Source organism: Oryzias latipes, chromosome 5, assembly GCF_053564925.1.
Source record: "Oryzias latipes strain Hd-rR chromosome 5, Olatipes_Hd-rR_3.1".
Lineage (NCBI taxonomy): Eukaryota > Metazoa > Chordata > Actinopteri > Beloniformes > Adrianichthyidae > Oryzias > Oryzias latipes.
In genome coordinates, this window is record NC_136241.1 from 16,621,348 (window position 1) to 16,640,651 (window position 19,304).

Consider the following 19,304-nt stretch of genomic DNA (forward strand, 5'->3'; position numbering starts at 1 on the left):
TAATTAAAAGACCATTAGGAAAGTTTTTACAATAAATCCAAAGACAATTGTAGTGGGACTTTACCCTTATGGCGTTTCCATCATGGAAAACATTCATTTCTACGTACAGGTACTGAATATTTACTTGTATCCTTGCAGAAAAAACATTATTTTTGATTATCTTCACACATTTATTCAGGATTTTAAGTCCTTTTAACACATTTGTCATATAAAACAACCTAAACATTAAAACCTCATAAGTTACAAAAAAAAGATCAAGTGTTTAACATTGTCATGGATTTGATGACAGATTTTCTAATTTTCACAAAGTGCTGTAATTTCAGCGCAAAAAGATGTCCTATAACCATATTACATACCAGCATGCATATCCTAATGTTCATCACAAGAGCATATGTCCTAGTGCATGTTAATGAACACATCTGTAGGGATCTGATCTGTTATCCATGCTTCATTAGCACATGTTTGTCACACATTATGTACTAGTAGGAACTGTAAACAACACAGGGCAGATGGCTGCATCAAGGCCTTCATGCCCTTTTTAATGGTTCAGAGGTGTAGTTTGCTGCACCACACCCTCGTCTATAGCTGTAACTCATTTTTTAGATTTTTGTGGCCTCTTCGTAACATCTGATTTAAACAGTATGCCATTTAGCTGCTTTAATAATATGGTGTGTCTAAATAAGAGTATCCTTAAGGAATGCTTTGTCTTCTAAATATAGCTGGATTGCTTGTTTACTCATATTACAGCAACTATTGTCTTGTAAATTCAAAACCAAGGGTCCATCAAAACCTTGGTTTGCATTGCTGAATCATTGGCCTTGTCATTATTTCTGGAGTAAATACTTCTTTTTGACAAACAGCTAACATGCCATTAAAATGATAAATTCACTTCCATGGAAAATAGTGAAGAGCAGTACATGGGGAATGAGCAATCCGGATTTTATGCGCTGTCATCTCAGATTTCCACCAATGCAGCAGAGGGCTGCAGCCCTCATTTCTGAAAAGGTAAATTGGTGAAGCAGAATAGCATTTTTATCAACATTGCAGTCATGCAAGAATCCAATATGTTCATTTTTAGATGAGGTAATTCAAAGAAATCTACATGGCAAATATAATTATTATTTAAGTATTTAAGTTTTTTTTAAGTCTTATTTAAGTTGGTTTGTTTTTGATTTTGTGACTTCTTTGAATAGTAAGACGGAGTTTTAGAGCCACCAAAAAAAAAAAAAGAAAAAGTAAAATTACAAGATTTTATCTAGTTAAGGAGATAAAACTCCGTCGTAGAATAGTAATAGTAATTTGTGCTAAACAAGATATTTTTCTTAAATCTTGGACAGAGAAAAAAAAGTTATGGGCCAAACAGCTTAGTGAGGTGGTTTAAAGATACATAATCCTTGCCATGAAGCATTATTATCATCCAGCAGGTATACATTTCTTAAATGAAAATCAAAAGCAAAATTAATGATATATTAATAATATAATAGTATGTGTTAAAGATGAATAAAAGCGTTTGTAGATATAGTAATGTTAAATTGTGACTGAAGTTTGTTGAATAATGCATTTTCTACAGCACTTCTTTGTATAATAAAACACAATTTGTTTTTATTACCGGTATTATAATTTATTAGTTTGTATTTTTTCATTTTCTGTTTTTTTTTTCCAGAAAAATTAGCATTTTTTTCTGTCTCTCAATGTCTCTTTTCTAAAAGCCCAAAGATCATTTTACTCCAACAAAAAGCAAGCACGGATGCGTAAAATCCAGCAGTTACTATCAATAATCTTTTTGACAATGTTTTAAAGTGTTTTAAATATTTTTAGGGGCCAAATGCCTCTTTAGAAGTTTTTTTCATAGTTATGCTTTAATCTGCACAGCATGACCCAACTTTCAAAATGTAGCACATATTGTAAGAATCTTTAGGCATGTGTCTGTTTCAATAACTTTTCTATTAACAGATGTTTCACATCTGTGTGATTTATGAAGACCTACATTAGGAGATAGAGAATACATAAAAACAAGATGGTCGTTCCACATTAAATCTAAACAAACTTCAAAAAATTAATACCAAACTCTGGAATCAAAGATTACAAAGCTTAAACTGCAAGTGTGCTATTTGTAATAGCTTTATGCTTCAGAAAGCACTGCATGACACTATAGGGTCACAGTGATGCATACTTGATGTAACACATGGGTAAGTGATAATCCAAATTCCACAGAAGAACGAAATCGTCAATGCTTTTGATACTGTGCAAATGCATATATATTTTTTTTTTCAAGGTGACATTTTGTAGGCTTTGTTTATCATTTTTTCACCTGGCAATGCAAAGTAATATCTTCCCTTATTTCATATGCGCTGTTGGGAAATAAAGGTAAGGAGCAGTCAGCCATTAGTTTTGATCTGATTTTAATTACAATCACGACAAAATAGGCTCAGAACAGATAGAGTTTAGAGCTTGCATGAAAAATCAAGCTCTTCTTTTAAGTAGAGCTTTTTTTTAACCATTTGTTGGAGCCATTTGGCTGAAATTAAAACCATGCATGCATTTGGTCATGTGTCGTTCTGGTTATTGGTTAGATGCATTTTGGGAGCTGCCATATCTTTTTATTGGCATTTTCTTTTTGGATTTAGAGCTCGATGGAAGCACTGCACATTAGTATTAGACTGTGTCATTATTGAACTTAGGATGTGTTTATGCCTTTGAAAATTATTATTATTACATTTTTTGTGGTTTGTCGTTTGCCCTTTTCACTGTTCAAGAAAGTGCAAGAAAATAAATTACATAAAAGGATCAACAACAACCTTTTTCATGAAGCACAGGTCAAGACAGTTCCTGCTCCCCAAGTTACCTGAATGTAACTGCAACGACTGTTACAACCAGGTTTTTGCTTCAGGCAAATGAGAGTGTATTTACTTTGGCGCTCATCATCCACTCGCTTTGTCTACTCTAGAGTAAAAAGAGTTTAATGTGCTGTCTTCAGGTGATCAGCTTAACTAACTAACATGACTCAGCGACTATGGTCTTCCTCGCTTATTATGATTTGAGATTTCTTGACATCTGTAATCCCGAACCTCCTTCTGGAAGAAATGTGCCAAACCGAAACTGGACAGATGAGGGAAGATGTTGCAAAGTAAAACTCAGAAAAGCAGCAAACTTGGATTCTAACCTATTATTTGAACCAAAAGTAAAACAAAGAGATGTCAGAGAAGATGGCCTAGCCATCTGTTAGATGCCTTTAAAAAGGTATTCCAATGTTATTATAGTCGCTGAACATCTATACTATTTCTGTAACGGAATAGCTTCATATTGTTGACATAACAGTTTTTACTAGATTCAATTTGTATTTTTCCTCATGAGCATAGGACATACTTTACGTCTGTTACACAGCAAAGGAAGGATTTATGTGTTTCTGCAGCAACATTGGAGTTCTTGCAACTTTATAGGGACATCTTAAAATCTGTAACCTACTCAATCTGACTAGTGTTTTTTTCCATAATGCTGGTCCTTTTTTCACATTTACATACTCAAACTAAATTACTTTGACATTTACCTTTTGAAAGCAGCTCACTTCTCTTTCAACCTTTGCCTCTGTTCCAGTCTTACATGCTCAGAACAGTCTTTCCCTACGGCTTTTGGATTTTACAGTCATGAGGAAAACCCTAAATTCTTGCATTTTTTTTTTTAGATATGGTGGATTCCTTCATTTACCATGCTTCAAGCAATAACATTTCGATTGTCACAGTAGAATTGATTGGACTTGGTCTTAACCAGGGACTGAACACTGGTCTGAATGTGCTGAAGTGAGGGGAGTTTGTTCTGCCTGCCATTTAGCTTGGTGGCAGTTTTCTAACTTGGGGTCAATGACTCTTAAAAAATTCTCAGTAGATCGGAAAATGTCTGTTTGGATCGAAAACAATTGGAAGAGACTCATTCAGGTGTCCAAGTTACTAGAAGACAGTTTGGTGTTTCATTTAAATATTTGACAATAAAAGTTTATATGAACAGTCACAGTTAAACAGCCCAAAGAGTCAAATCTTTCTGCCTAATGATCTGAACATGCGTGAGACAGTGTCCTAAACAAAGCAGAGGTGCCTTGCAAGACCAGATGGACAAAGAACATACTCACAAAATGTTGGATGTATTTTATTTTTATTAACAATGCTTACATTATTTGGTTACAGACCCTGAGTCGCAGAGGAAACGAACTGTGCAAAATGTTCTAGATCTCCGCCAGAACCTGGAGGATACAATGTCGAGCCTGAGAGGATCACAGCTGAGCCACAGGTACCTACAATCCAACTTTATTTCATGTTTCACGTTTTGCTTGTTTCACTACTTTTGCACTTTTTACACCATTGGCTACCCCAAAAGAAAACAACAACAAAAAAAGACAAATGAAATTAAAGAAGTTTAACTTTTCAATTTTACTTTTTACTTGAAAGGAAATGAGTGGACACAGTTCATGACAAGCTGGACTTCGGTTGCTTAGATACGTACTGCTTGGTGTACATCTGCCTCCCATGTGTCTTTAATGGACCTTCTGTTGTTTACTTTAAAAGCTTCATTTTAGGAATCCCTGTTCTCGCCTCATCTCCTTTAACGGCCCCAGTGTAAGAAGGTTTAGATGTTAAGGGGTAATGTTCCGTGTTACAAAAGGAAATACAATATTTTCTCCTGTTTGTTTTAACCTAAACCCTGTAACAGGTTTGGTGCTTTGCTGTGGGAGAACAAGATTTGTTTTTAATTATAAAAATTGCCACCGGCAGGTGTTTCAGGAACTTCCTCTGAGGATAACTCCCCATTGACCACCCTCCCCTCCCTCAGCTATCTTAAAACATCACCTGCTGGTTGCTCTTCCCTGTGAATCTGTGTTATTTAAGACATATTAATAGGCCTTTAGGTTTCCAAACAGTAAATGCAAACAAAAAAATAAAGAAACCTCTGCAAAAAGCCTAAACTCATTTCAAACTCAAAGTTGTCTTTGCTGCTTAGAAAATTGAAGGATGATACGTTTTTGTAATCCCAAAAGCGACATTTGGCCTCATGTTGTCAGCCCCATTAACAAAGAAGACCTTCTGAAGGACTTAACATCAAAGCAAGTATTGTGCTCTACAAAACCTTTCATTGAGAAAAACAAGCATGTTTTGCCCCCTGTTAATCCATTATGCATCAGCCTCGGTTAAAAATACTCCCACAAACCTCAGCTTTGGAATATTTATTTGGGTGAGAATTGTTTCATCTAGTCATCTAGTTATGTAATCAACAGACAGGAGACGCTTCCAGCCATTTGCTGGACATTTTCAACTAGGGTTGTGCCGATGGACGATATCATCGTCCATCGTGATGGGTGACTGACATCCCGATGGAGAGACCACCATCGTGATGCCACGCCCCCGCCACGTTGCGAGTCGACACCATAAGCCGCGGTTACATGTACAAAATATCTTGATGGGATCAATGGTCAGATTAGAATCCAACCGTGTACATGGGCCCAGAAAAATGTTTTCAGAATATAAAAACGTTCACTAAGGTCACACTTTCCGTCGGAATAAATCATTCGCACATGCGCAGTAGGGTTTGAAAAACGGAAGGATATAAACTCCGCCGAGCGGCTTTTTTTTTTTCAAACTTTATTGTATGTAACAATTCAATAATAAACATTGTTAAACAGCGCCGAGCGGCTATATACATTGACATGCCAGCTCGGTAATATACGAAACGATCTTCTAAACCTGCTTTTAATAATGTTACGGTTATTATGAAACACCTGTTCGCTCATCATTTGAATTTTAATCCGTGTGGTCAGTGCTTTTTCTGAACGAAGCCAGGATTAGCAGTATGCTAACACGGGCTAACAACATTAGCTTTGGGTGGTGCTGCTTGCTGGCTGCACGTAAACATGTAAGAATAACATCAGCCTTTATTTAGTCGGGACACGACTGGAAACACAAATCCGCGTGATTGATTGAATGTTTTCTAAGGACTGAGCGACATTTCTGCTTTGAAGCTCAAACCGCTGTGTGTGCTGACGATCCGAGCTGTGCTCAGACACACACTTTTAGACCCGGTTCTGAGTTCGGATGCTTGTACCCCTAGAGCTGCGGGACGGATCGCAGTCTTAAATCTCCCACACATACCGCTCATGTACCCCCCCCCCCCCCCCTTCCCATCAAACACAAAGCTGTAAGTCCGCACTCCCCCGGTCCACTTCACTAGTGAAGTGCGGGAGCGGACTACTTCTTTTCTATTTTGTTTGTAACTTTTTTTGTTAAAGTCACTTCCCTCAGTTTATACTGGATCATCGCGGATTAGTCATTAGTTGGGAAATAAAATGAAAAAAATCAAAAAAACGAATAGCAGTTATATAAGAACGAAAAATGTGAAAATACCCCCCCCCCCGACGATGTCATCGTCCATCCCGATGGTTGACAGCAAACATCGTCAACGGCCAATTTAAGGGACATCGCCCAACCCTATTTTCAACACTGACCTTGCAAAACAAAGCCAGAAAAACTGGAAAGAAAATATAGAGAAATGACTGCAGGTCTTGTGTTGTAAACGATGTTTTTATAGTTTAGACAATTTTATTGAATGGCAAGACCAAAGAAAGAGCAATACACTGGATTTTGAAAGCCATTTTGAGAGCTTTTAATTCCTAAAATGCCTTCCTTATGAGTTCAATGGCAAAATTAATTCCCCTAAAGACAAAATGACACAATTGCTTCATTTAGGATGATGACAAATGAATTATTTTGTTCAAGGACTTTATTTCAGAGAATAAAATATTTTGCAGCATAATGCAACTGTAATTTTTTATGTGCAATTCTGCACAAGAACAATGGTTTTAAACCTAATTATGAAAAACACTGACCTCTCCCCTTGTGTCTTTGCAGCTGTCTGGACAGTACTAATGTGGGCTATGACAGCGATGAGACCAACGCTCGCAGCATTTCCAGTATGTCCAATCGCTCCTCCCCTCTGTCCTGGCGTCACGGCCAGTCCAGTCCCCGTCTGCAGGCTGGGGATGCCCCATCCTCAACAGGCAGTGGATTTCAGGGGGGCAAGAGTGCTTCCCCGTATACAGCCCACACAATGCCCGCTCGCTGCTCAAGCCGCCTCAGCAGCTCATCCCGCATTGAGCTCATCGAAAATCTTGATGTTGATGACCTCAAGTCTGGGTATATGAGTGACACTGATCTTCAAGCGAAGACCCTGGATGATGATGATGACGTCAATCTGGATAACGGGTAAGGTTATCAGGACTTTAAAACTCTTGTAACTGAAGCAGCAAGGGCGAAGCAGTGGCAGTGAATGGCTCGGAGATGGTTTACCCTTTGGGTTTGCATTCATAAATTTTGAATGGGCTGTGTGGCCCTGGGATCGACTTGCGAACCATCCAGGGTGTACCCCTCCTTCACTGAACTGTGGTCAGGATGGGATCTAGCAACTCCGTGACCCTGAAAGGGCTTTAAAAATATATGGATGGAAGCTTTGAATAATCATGTAAAGACCCACTCCAAAAAAAAAAAGACCCACTCCAATAAATATAGCATTTTAAACAGGTTCATGTAGCCTTTCTTTTATAATGGAGGACATGTTTATAAAGAAAATTTAGCTTAAAACTGCATATCCATGTATTTCTTTATTTCATTCATTGTGAATCAGGAACAGACGAAAAAAAAGCATGTAGCTGTGATACAGGTGCTACAGTCAGCCGACCATATGCTCACTGCTCCACTCCATTCTGATGCAATTGCAGACAAATGGATGCATGTGCGTCGTCGTTTTCCTCGTCTGAGCTAGCATATGTCTGAAATCTGCACCGATAATGTTAACTTGGGGTGTGGGGGGCTGGACGCTGGAGGGAGCAACTGCAAAATAGGGATGATGGGAAATAAGGGCAGGTTTAGTCTACGCCAGCAGTTATGCCCAAAACGTAGGAGCAAATTTTTGATAAACCTTTGCTGCTCTGAAGAAACTATGCCCAAAAAAACCAACAGTTTTTTTTTTTTTTTTGGCTAAAAACGGCTAAATCATGATTAAAAGACCACTGGGAACACTTATTAAATAAATCAAAAGATTATTGGAGTGGGACTTTAAAGAAGTTTAGTCCAACCCTGCAATAGCTCGACCGTACCCGACCGTGTACCTCGTCTCTGCTCCTGCTCCTACACCTGGCTGTGGATCCTGCCTCTGGCTCGTCTCACGCCCCCAGCCGTCCCCCAACTCATCTGGATGAAGCCCATCTGCTGGACTTTAAATATGTAGTCGTAGAGTTAGATAAGTTAATTCTTGTCTATGAGTTCTGGTACATCGCCTGTCCATCCTCGGGAGGATCCCTCCTTCATGTGAGCACCCCTGAGGTTTTTCTGTTTTTTCTGGAATCCGTTTTTTTTAGGAGTTTTTCCTTACCGCGTAGGAGGGTCGTAGGGCAGGATACCCAGTTTAGTATAGTCTATTTAGTTGGTTCAATTTAGTATTTTCGTATTATATTCTATGTATTCGTGAGCCTTTTGATTTTATGTTTACTTTACAATTACCAGTATGACGGCCATTGAGACGACTGTTGTTGTGATTTTGGGGTATACAAATAAAACTGACTTGAATTGAATAGTGATAACTAGTCTTTACCTGAACAGAACTTTATCACTAATCAAAACAAGACTTTAGTCTTAACTATTTAAGGCATTAACTGATTTTTCCTTTTGACTTTTTTGATCTACTGTATGTTTTTGTTGTCCCACTACTGTGCAAGTGCCTGTTAGTCCCCTCACAGAGTCTCTGTAACCCAGAGAAAACTGTATGGCAAGAACCTTATGACTTGTTCAATTCACACAGGGAGGACTGCATCTAAACACTAACCCCACTTTTTGTACTTTCCTCGTCTGAGCTTTCAACCATCACTCCCTGCTGTCCTCATTGCTCCTCCTGTGTACATCATAATTCCTTCTTACAACTTGGCAGCTGGAAGTGAGACTCAAATAGAGAGAGAGTAAGAATTGAGGACAGTTCTCGAACGCAAAGTAGCAGCTTTATCACTGCTGCACATGCAGTGGGATTTAACCTCAGCCTCTAGAGCTCCCTGCATGCGGGTCACTGTAAATTTTACTATGAATATTAATGAGTAGATAGAACTCTTGTTGGATGAGTCCAAATTGCACCTAAAGTAAAAGATGCAGCTGCAGGGAAATGTGATGTATGGGAATTTCTCCAAAAACGAGTACAAAAAAAGACCAGACAGTTGAGGCCTTATGAAGTCTGGATTAAACAGGGGATTAAACCAAATAGGACTATTCCTCAGAATGACCTCTAGGCCCTTTTTATCCATTTAAATCTGCTCTTTATTTTGCACCATCTCTATGCTACGGTGGCCCTGAAGTGCAAAGCATTCAACAAATCACTCGATACAAAAACATTTTTAAGATCACAACAACAATTCAAAAAAAAAAAAATTTTAAAAAGCAGCATTACATTTTAGAAAACAAAACAAAATTTCAGAAACCAAAACTTGAAAAACAAAAATGACAAAAAAAAAAAACATTTCAGAAAACAAAATTAATTTCCAGGAAAAAAAAGAAATATTAAAAAATGAAAACATTTCAGAAAAAAAAAAAATCCAGAAAAAAAATGAAATATTAAAAAATGAAAAACATTTCAGAAAAAAAATGAAATATTAAAAAATGAAAAACATTTCAGAACACAGAATGAATTTCCAGAAAACAAAACGAAATCTTCAAAAATGAAAAACATTTCCAAACCGGAAGAGGCAGGTACTATGGGACAACGCTGATTGGATGATGATTTTTGTCAATCATTTGAACTGAAAAGTATTTTAAATGAAGCGACGACGGATTTTATCGTCCAAACAACAATGTACTATAATAATCCACGTATTTCCCATTTATATATCAAATAAAAAATGCAGCAAACTGTTAATGAACTTTAAAATTATTTTTTTAACATTTCGCCTGACACACGGTCACCCGGAAGTAGTTTGTGAGAACTTTTACTTTGAACGCTGTGCGCTAATGTCTACGGCTGCGAGGTTCACGCTGTCAATCATCTTTAGGTAAGAATCAATTCTGTGATCTTTTCTTTTGTCAGTCACATGTCTCTAAGGATGTTAATTTTAGGATGTTAATTAAAGTGCTGCTTTGAAAAGATAATTTCTTTTTATCTTGCGCATGCGCAAAAGGAACCCGATGAGACGAACCGTCTTCACATGATAGCCGTTCCCGTTTTCGGTGACAACATGAGAGAAAAAGCTCCGAGCCAGCCTGATTCTGTGATTTCTACAGTAATTACAGTAATTATATGGCATCAGTGTTGCTAAAAATCGACTTTAAGACTGAAATCAGTAAACAAGTTCTTATGGGAAATAATATTTAAGTGCATTGTATATTTTTGAACCATGCATATACACATATACTGAAACTTAAAAATGAACTTTACAGTTTATAAAATACTTAATTGAATTAACATGTGATATTTCTGCAGGTGAAGTTTCTCAAAGCGAAGTTCCAGAAAGGTTTGTGCTGCAGAAGAACAGATGGCAGCTCTACATGGGAATACGAGAAGACTAAAGTCGTTCATATCATTGTGCAGTGTACAGGCAAGTCACCATGATTTATGTGAAATGTAATCAATAAATATTATTTAACCTTAATATCTAATTTTTTTTTTAAATTGCAGGTCCTTTAAAAAAACGTCTTTAACCTGCTGCATAAGCCTGATTAGTTGTAAATGATGCAGTGGGGAGTGAAAGACGAAGCACAATTCCTGGCTTTAGCGTCGGGCTGATGATCTGGAAATCACATCTGAGGAATCGCATCAAACACTTGTACAACTCCAAACAACTTAATGTTCCTTTAAGCAAAACTCCAGTTTAAAATGTTCATATTAGGCTTGCTTCATTTAGGAGTTTTTCCATGTTTACCATTTTAGGTATTAAAGCTTTATTAACAAAGATGATGTTTGATTTTCAAAGCTGTTGTTTAGAAAAGTTTTTTTTTCAATGAAAAAACTGAATGCTGACGTGAGGATTGTAATAATGGATATGAAAATAAACAAATTTGTTTCATAGCAATGCAGTATATTTATTGAAAACTTAAAATGAATACGTTATTCAGTAACAGAAACAAAGAAACAGTTGTGGATTTTCCTTTATGGGCTTCTTCATGCAGTCAATCAAATGTTCCGTTTACATTCAGCATTTACTCAGCGGACCTGTCAGTCACATTTATTAGAGGAAAAAATGCATCTGGGAAAGTCTGTTTGTGCTTAACAACTATATCAAAAAGAGTCATGTCAGGGAAGGTTTGTCCACGTTGCTGCTCAGCATCACATCCAGAGGAAGATGCACAGGTAAGGGACCCCAGTTCCTGCTCGTACATGCTTGCAGCTTCCTCTGCACTGGACTCCAGCTCCACTGAAATCCCTGACAGAGATCTTCTTCTTCTTCTTTCTCTTTCGGCTTTTCCCATCAGGGGTCGCCACAGCGAATCATCGTCCTCCACCTCACTCTATCATGGACGTCTTCTACCCTAACATTAGCCAACTTCATGTCCTCTGTTAAGACATCCATGTATCTCCTCTTTGGCCGTCCTCTTGCCCTCCTGCCAGGCAGCTCCATCTCCAACATCCTTCTACCAATATATCCACTATCCCTCCTCTGAACATGTCCAAACCATCTCAGTCTGGCTTCTCTGACTTTGTCCCTAACACAGGCAACGTGAGCCGTCCCTCTGATGTACTCGTTCCTTATCCTGTCTAACCTGGTCACTCCTAAGGAGAACCTCAACATCTTCATCTCCGCTACCTCCATCTCAGCCTCTTGTCTCTGTCTCACTGCTACCGTCTCTAACCCATAGAGCAGAGCTGGTCTCACCACTGTCTTGTACGCCTTTCCTTTGAGTCTTGCTGGCACTCTTCTGTCACACAACACTCCTGACACTTTCCTCCAACCGCTCCAACCTGCCTGCACTCGCCTCTTCACCTCTTTTCCACACTCCCCATCACACTGAACTGTTGACCCCAAGTACTTAAACTCCTGCACCTTCTTCACCTCAGCCCCCTGTAACCTAACGCTTCTACCTTGATCCCTCTCGTTCAGACACATGTATTCTGTCTTACTATGACTGACCTTCATGCCTCTTCTTTCCAGAGCAAACCTCCACCTCTCTAGCTGTTCCTCCACCTGCTCTCTACTCTCGCTGCAAATTACAATGTCATCTGCAAACATCATTGTCCAGGGAGATTCCTGTCTTACCTCGTCTGTCAGCCTGTCCATCAGCATAGCAAACAAAAAAGGACTCAAAGCTGATCCTTGGTGTAGTCCCACCTCCACCTTGAACTCCTCTGTCTGACCTACAGCACATCTCACCACCGTCATACTTCTCTCATACATGTCCTGAACTACTCTGACATACTTCTCTGCCACTCCAGACAATCTCATACAGTACCACAGCTCCTCCCTCGGCACCCTGTCATACGCCTTCTCTAAATCTACGAACACACAATGCAGCTCCTTCTGACCATCTCTGTACTTTTCCATCAACATTCTCAAAGCAAAAATGGCATCAGTGGTGCTCTTACGGGGCATGAAACCATACTGCTGCTCACAAATCTCCACCTTCTTCCTAAGCCTGGCTTCCACTACTCTTTCCCACAGCTTCATTGTGTGGCTCATCAACTTTATTCCTCTATAGTTGCTGCAGTTCTGCGTGTCACCCTTGTTCTTAAAGATCGGAACCAGAACGCTTCTCCTCCATTCCTCGGGCATCTTCTCACTCTCTAAAATCCTATTGAACAACCTTGTTAGAAATTCCACTGCTGTCTCTCCTAAGCACTTCCATACCTCCACAGGTAGGTCATCAGGACCAACGGCCTTTCCGCTCTTCATCCTTTTCAGAGCTTTCCTAACCTCATCCTTTCCAATCTCTGCTACTTCCTGCTCCACAACAACCACATCTTCCTCCCTTCTTTCCCTGTCATTTTCCACGTTCATCAGCTCCTCAAAATACTCCTTCCATCTTTTCTGTACACTCTCCTGGGTTGTTAGCACCTTTCCATCTCTGTCCTTTATCACTCTTAGCTGTTGCACGTCCTTCCCATCTCTGTCTCTCTGTCTGGCTAGTCTGTACAAGTCCTTCTCTCCTTCCTTTGTGTCTAACCTGTCATATAGCTCATCATAAGCTTTCTGTTTGGCCTTTGCCACCTCTCTCTTCACTCTACGCTGCGCTTCCTTGTACTCCTGTCTACCTTCCTCAGTCCTTTCTACATCCCACTTCTTTTTAGCCAACCTCTTCCTCTGGACGCATTCCTGTACTTCCTCATTCCACCACCAAGTCTCTTTACCGTCTTTCCTCTTTCCAGATGACACACCTAGCACCTTCCTACCTGTTTCCCTGATAATCTCTGCTGTAGTTTCCCAGTCATCTGGAAGCTCATCCTGACCACCCAGACCCTGTCTCAACTTCTGCCTAAATTCCTCACAAGTTTCTTCATTCTGTAGCTTCCACCACTTGGTCTTCTTTTCTGTTTTCCCTCTCTTCTTCTTCCTGACCTCCAGAGTCATCTTACACACCACCATGCGATGCTGTCTGGCTACACTCTCTCCTACTACCACTTTGCAGTCATTAACCTCTCTCAAATGACCTCGTCTGCATAGGATGTAGTCCACCTGAGTACTCCTACCTCCACTTCTGTATGTCACTCTATGTTCCTCTCTCTTCTGGAAGTAAGTGTTGACTACAGCCATTTCCATCCTCTTCGCAAAGTCCACCACCATCTGTCCTTCCAGATTCCTTTCCTTCACACCAAACCTGCCCATCACCTCCTCATCACCTCTGTTGCCCTCACCAACATGCCCATTAAAGTCTGCTCCAATAACAACTCTCTCTCCTCTGGGAAAACTCTCTATGACCTCATCCAACTCACTCCAGAATCTCTCCTTCACTTCTAACTCACAGCCAACCTGTGGCGCATACCCACTGACTACATTCACCATCACCCCTTCAATTTCCAACTTTAGGCTCATCATCCTGTCTGAGACTCTTTTCACCTCTAGAACCCTGTTTACAAACTCCCCCTTCAGAATCACTCCTACCCCGTTTCTCTTCCTATCAGCACCATGATAGAACAGTTTGTATCCTCCTCCAATACTACGTGCCTTGCTGCCCTTCCACCTTGTCTCCTGCACACACAGTACATCTACCTTCCTTCTCTCCATCATGTCTGCCAGCTCTCTGCCTTTCCCTGTCATTGTGCCAACGTTAAGAGTCCCTATTCTCAAACCTATGTTCCTGCCTTTTCCCTTCTCTCTCTGGCCACGGACCCTTCTGCCTCCTCTCTTTCTTCGACCAACAGTAGTCAAATTTCCACCGACACCCTGTAGGTTAACAGCATCGGTGGCGGTCGTTGTTAACCCGGGCCTCGACCGATCCGGTATGTCTAAAGTGGTGTGGATGATTCGCATAGTTATTTTGGCAATTTTTACGCCGGATGCCCTTCCTGACGCAACCCTCTCTATTTATCCGGGCTTGGGACCGGCACAGAGGCAACTGGCTTGCAACCCCTGTGGCTAGATTAAATCCCTGACAGAGATAAATTAATAAATTAAAAATCCCTGACAGAAAAACATTGGCTGCCGTTCATCTTTCATTCAGGAAAAAGTTGAGTTCATCAAAATGAGGAGAAAATGGGTTAAACCAGAAATTCATTAGGGAGGTGTCAAAACACCAAACTCAGAATAAAATACATTATTTCAGTCTTATAAAAAATACATTCTAAAACACTTTGGTATTCCTCCTCTGCCTGAAAGACTAAAACGTTTTTTTTTAAAGATTTATTTTACACTACAGACTTTGCCACCTTTAGTTACACACCTGGACGTGTCTGATGATGTGCACATCCAGTCATTTACTGTCATGTTTCTGTGCACTGACACACTCTAAAGTCACAGATCTTAATAGTGTGAATAAGAAGCATTCATAAATGTTATTCTGAGACACAAACTGCTGCAGTTTACCTGACAGCTTTGCTGATTTATGCTGCTGGTACACCTGTCTGAGAATCCTGCCCACGTGACCCCCCCTCTCCAGCTGATGAGGTAACCTGTCATTAACGTATGACTGAAGGATCTTGGATCTGTCTGTAAACACCCACCTAGAAATCACGTTTAACGCTACATTTATTAGATCAAACAAATGTGCCTCCATACCTTATCAGTGGATGGCGGGACTGCATTTCCTGATGTGCGCCGTCTTTAACACCCGTTTCTTCGCAGCTGCTGCTTTAGACAGAATCCTCTCACGACATTTTGAAACATTTGTAAACCTGGTTGGTGTTGATATTTCTGCGTGCGTTCTGTCATCACATCCGCTAAATATTCAAAGATTAAAGTTTATGTTAACGTTTTACCGTCCCTTTCTTTGTTTACCTGCAGAACGGACGTCATCCACACAAACTACTTCCGGGTGACCGTTCTGCTTCAGACGAAATATTCAAAAAATAATTTAAACCTTCATTATCTGTTTGCTGCATTTTTGATTTAATATGTAAATGGGAAATACGGGAATTATCATGGTACATTGTTGTTTGGACGATAAAATCCGTCGTCGCTTCATTTAAAATACTTTTCAGTTCAAATGATTGACAAACATCATCATCCAATCAGCGTTGTCCAATAGTACCTGCTTCTTCCGGTTTGGAAATGTTTTTCATTTTTGAAGATTTCGTTTTGTTTTCTGGAAATTCATTCTGTGTTCTGAAATGTTTGTCATTTTTTAATATTTCATTTTTTTTCTGAAATGTTTTTCATTTTTTAATATTTAATTTTGTTTTTCTGAAATGTTTTCATTTTTTTTATTTCATTTTGTTTTCTGGAAATTATTTTTTTTTTCTGAAATGTTTTCATTTTGTAATATTTCTTTTTTTTTCTGGAAATTAATTTTGTTTTCTGAAATCTTTTTTTCTTTTTTTTCTTTTTTCTTTTTTATGTTTTGGTTTCTGAAATTTTGTTTTGTTTTCTAAAATGTAATACGCTTTTTAAATTGTTGCTGTGATCTTAAAAATGTTTTTGTATCGAGTGATTTGTTGAATGGTTTGCACTTCAGGGCCACCGTACTATGCCCATCTGTTTTATTTCAAAGTTGTATGAGGTCAATATGCCGACATGCCCTTGTATTTTAACACCTGGAGCACTTTCTTTGGTCACTTCATTAATGCCAGCTATCCTCACACATGCAGTGAAGGTGAACTAATCCCCAAGGAATGTTTTCTATTTAAATCGAGATGTTTGTGGGTTTTAGGACATTAATATGTCACTGTATGAACAGAGTTGTTCCATTGTTGGTAGTGTCTTTACACATGGGATGAAACTATTATTAGCCTGTGAGGGCTTGCACAATTTCCTTAGACAAATGCATTTGATTCTGCTGCAGAATTACTGGGATGCCTGTACTTAATGACAAGAAATACAGGCAATCCTGAAGCCTTTGGTGTTGTAGATGAAAAGCTAATCCCACTTCTGAAGCACAGACTGCAGCATGCGCTCCATTTTTCTTCTTAAAGTATTTCCCTGTACAATCTGTGATGTATTTGCATTTTTACTACATCCCCTGCCTTACGCTCATGGTTCGCCTCATTGAGAACGATTAGCTTCCAGCTCTTGAAAATAGATCAGGCTCTTCCGGTGTAACCATGGAAACCAACAAAAAATCTACTGTGAGGACAGGCACAGGTTTTGTTCCCTCAAGTAGAGGCCCAGTTTTAGACATTTTATGAATATTACAACTCCACACCCCAAATGACCAAGCACTGAGCTACTCATTAGTTCAATATTAGCATGGGCCCACAAATCAATGTGTAAATGCATAGGTGTTTGTTTAAAAATAATAGTTGCAATAACACAAGGGGGGAGCCAGTTTAGCTCGTGCTGGTTTGCGGCGCCTTCCGTCCGTGAAACCCGGGTTCGATTCCGGGCTGCTCCCTGTTCCCTTCTCTACCTCTGCCGGTTCCAAGCCCGGTTTGAGAAGGTTGCGTCAGGAAGGGCATCCGGCGTAAAACATTGCCAAATTTACCATGCGACTTGTTCGCTGTGGCGACCCCTGATGGGAGAAGCCGAAAGTGGAAGAAGAAGTTGCAATAACACAAAACTATCAACTTACAAAAATGTACTTTCTAGAATCTAATTTTAGCAATCATAACTAATATAACATTATTAATATAGGAAAATTAAATACATTTTAACAATTTGTGGCCAGTATTAATTTAATTTCCATTCTCCATTTGCCCTATAGCCCTAAATCATTAATGTCAGACTCCAAGCCTCGAGTGCCGGCATCCTGCTGTTTTTTTCAGAAATCCTGTCTTATCTGCTGCTGATCACCTGGATCAGGTTGAAAAACATGTAGGACACTGGCCCTCGAGGTCTGAAGTTTGACAAATGTGTCTTAAATACTCACTTACCACTAGTTTGTAAAATGGTGTGGTAAACCTTAACATGTGTTTTGATTACGTTTGCTTGCGCTTCATTCAAGCAGAGGTTTGGTTATCACCTAAGTTAGGAGTAAATTGTTTATGGATTCCGAAAAGCAGACAGGTTAATGATATTGAACGATGTGAGCCGAATTGTTGCTTTTGAGAAGGAAATTGTATTTTGTTATGTTTCACAAGTATGAAAGATCTGTAGATTGCATGATAAAACATTGAATATGTTCTCATGTTCCCCAATGTAAACACTGTGGACAGACTGTGGGGAAAAGGACAGATTTGCTCAGTGGTCTGAATTCTATCAGGCTGACTTCCACCACCACTAAGTGATGACTCCATTCCAAATCACTTTGTGTTGAGGTGACTCCCTACTTAACTTTGACCATGTTGAAATGTTTCTGTGGTTACATTATTTAAACCATATTGGTGGAGGGCGTCCGTCACCCATGACATCATCCTAAAATGAGCTATACTTTAAGTGGCTGGTTTATGAGTGAGAGCATAACAAAATCCAAATGCTGGTTTATGAATGTTTTTTTCTTCCTATCTGGTATTCAAATCACAGGCTTTTTTTGCAGTCACCCATTTTTGTGGTGTTTCATCACTTGTCAATGTTGTACTGGCACCCAGCTGTGGAGTATATGGATTAGGTCAATGCTTTATAGCTAACACAGATGCTCTTTTGAGACAATTCTTGCTGGGTTTTTTTTCCATAATGTAGTATATCTGATGGGATAACTGTAAACCAAGAGTATGCATGTAGAGTCTGACCAGCTTAAGAAGCTTTCTGCCTGGGTACTATTGTTGCATATGCCATATTTAGCAGTTATCTTTGCAACTTTTGAAGACTTTGGATTTGAGGATATATCTTTGGTTGTTTTCCAAACAAAGAATCAGGAAAGCAAAGGATGCTTAATGTGCATGAATAACGGTCAGCATTGATTAAATGAAGTTTTCTGAAAACAGGCTTTGCAGAGACTGTTGGGTCAGTGTTATTCTTGATGTGCAAGGGATATTGCAAAAAGTGGAGCAAACTAGACTGATGAATGTTTGCTTTGCAAAGTTGAAACACCATGTTGTGAACGAATTTGCATTCCATCAGTTATATTTAGTTTGTTGTTTTTTGTTGTTGTTATTGTTTTTTTTTTTCTTTTTTACATTTACAAATGTTGGAGCAACTTCAGTCCTAGAACAAAACTATGATTTAAGACACTGAAAATGTATGATGTGGAATGTACGGAGCTTAAAAAACTCTTATCACACAAGTTTGTCATTATGAGACAGTAGCAAGTTAAGAGTATTTCATTTTGCTAGGTAAAATAAATCTATTTGTATCCATTTTTGTATTCTATTTGCCAAATTGCATCTTTCTCAATTGCAAAAAACAGAATAAGTTGTTGATTTAACGCTAATAGTGAATATATATTTACCAAAAATCTCATTTATAGGAATGATTTCTTGTATTTTATAACACGTCTCTTTTCTGCTTGCTTCACATTTGATAAATTCCTTTTACAGGACTGTGCGCTATTCTTAGCACGTGTTACAGAGCATGGTGTAAAGCCTGAAGATTTGCAGATAATCTTTGATTTAGAACTATACGAGTAAGAGGAGTTATTCTCTTCATAATTTGCTTTATTGTCATGTTCTATGTTGAATTCTAGGGGAACTGTGGCCTTTGAAGAGCTCCTGTTTCTGTTTAACTGCAATCAGGCAGCAATGCAGAGCGAAGAAAAGAGGCTGTTTCAGTGGCATCACTCCTGATCATGATCATGCGGCAACACTGCACAGGATGTGCTGCCATGGCAACTGCC

General features: G+C 39.2%; 1 protein-coding gene and 1 long non-coding RNA gene across 14 annotated transcripts in view; both read left to right on the forward strand.

Annotated features, from left to right (window-relative positions):
* The window catches only part of nav1b (neuron navigator 1b), an 80,180-nt gene that overhangs the window by 28,621 nt on the left and 32,255 nt on the right, over positions 1 to 19,304 (forward strand). For all 13 annotated transcript variants that reach the window (XM_078947240.1, XM_020703234.3, XM_078947241.1 and 10 more), the window contains 2 exons: positions 4,179 to 4,281; positions 6,891 to 7,244. In XM_078947240.1, the coding sequence (XP_078803366.1) occupies positions 4,179 to 4,281; positions 6,891 to 7,244 (457 nt within the window). The remainder of the gene's footprint in view (positions 1 to 4,178; positions 4,282 to 6,890; positions 7,245 to 19,304) is intronic.
* Positions 9,972 to 10,847, forward strand: LOC144992177 (uncharacterized). Its single transcript, XR_013656037.1, has 3 exons — positions 9,972 to 10,066; positions 10,495 to 10,609; positions 10,690 to 10,847. It is a non-coding gene; the product is annotated as an uncharacterized LOC144992177 (long non-coding RNA).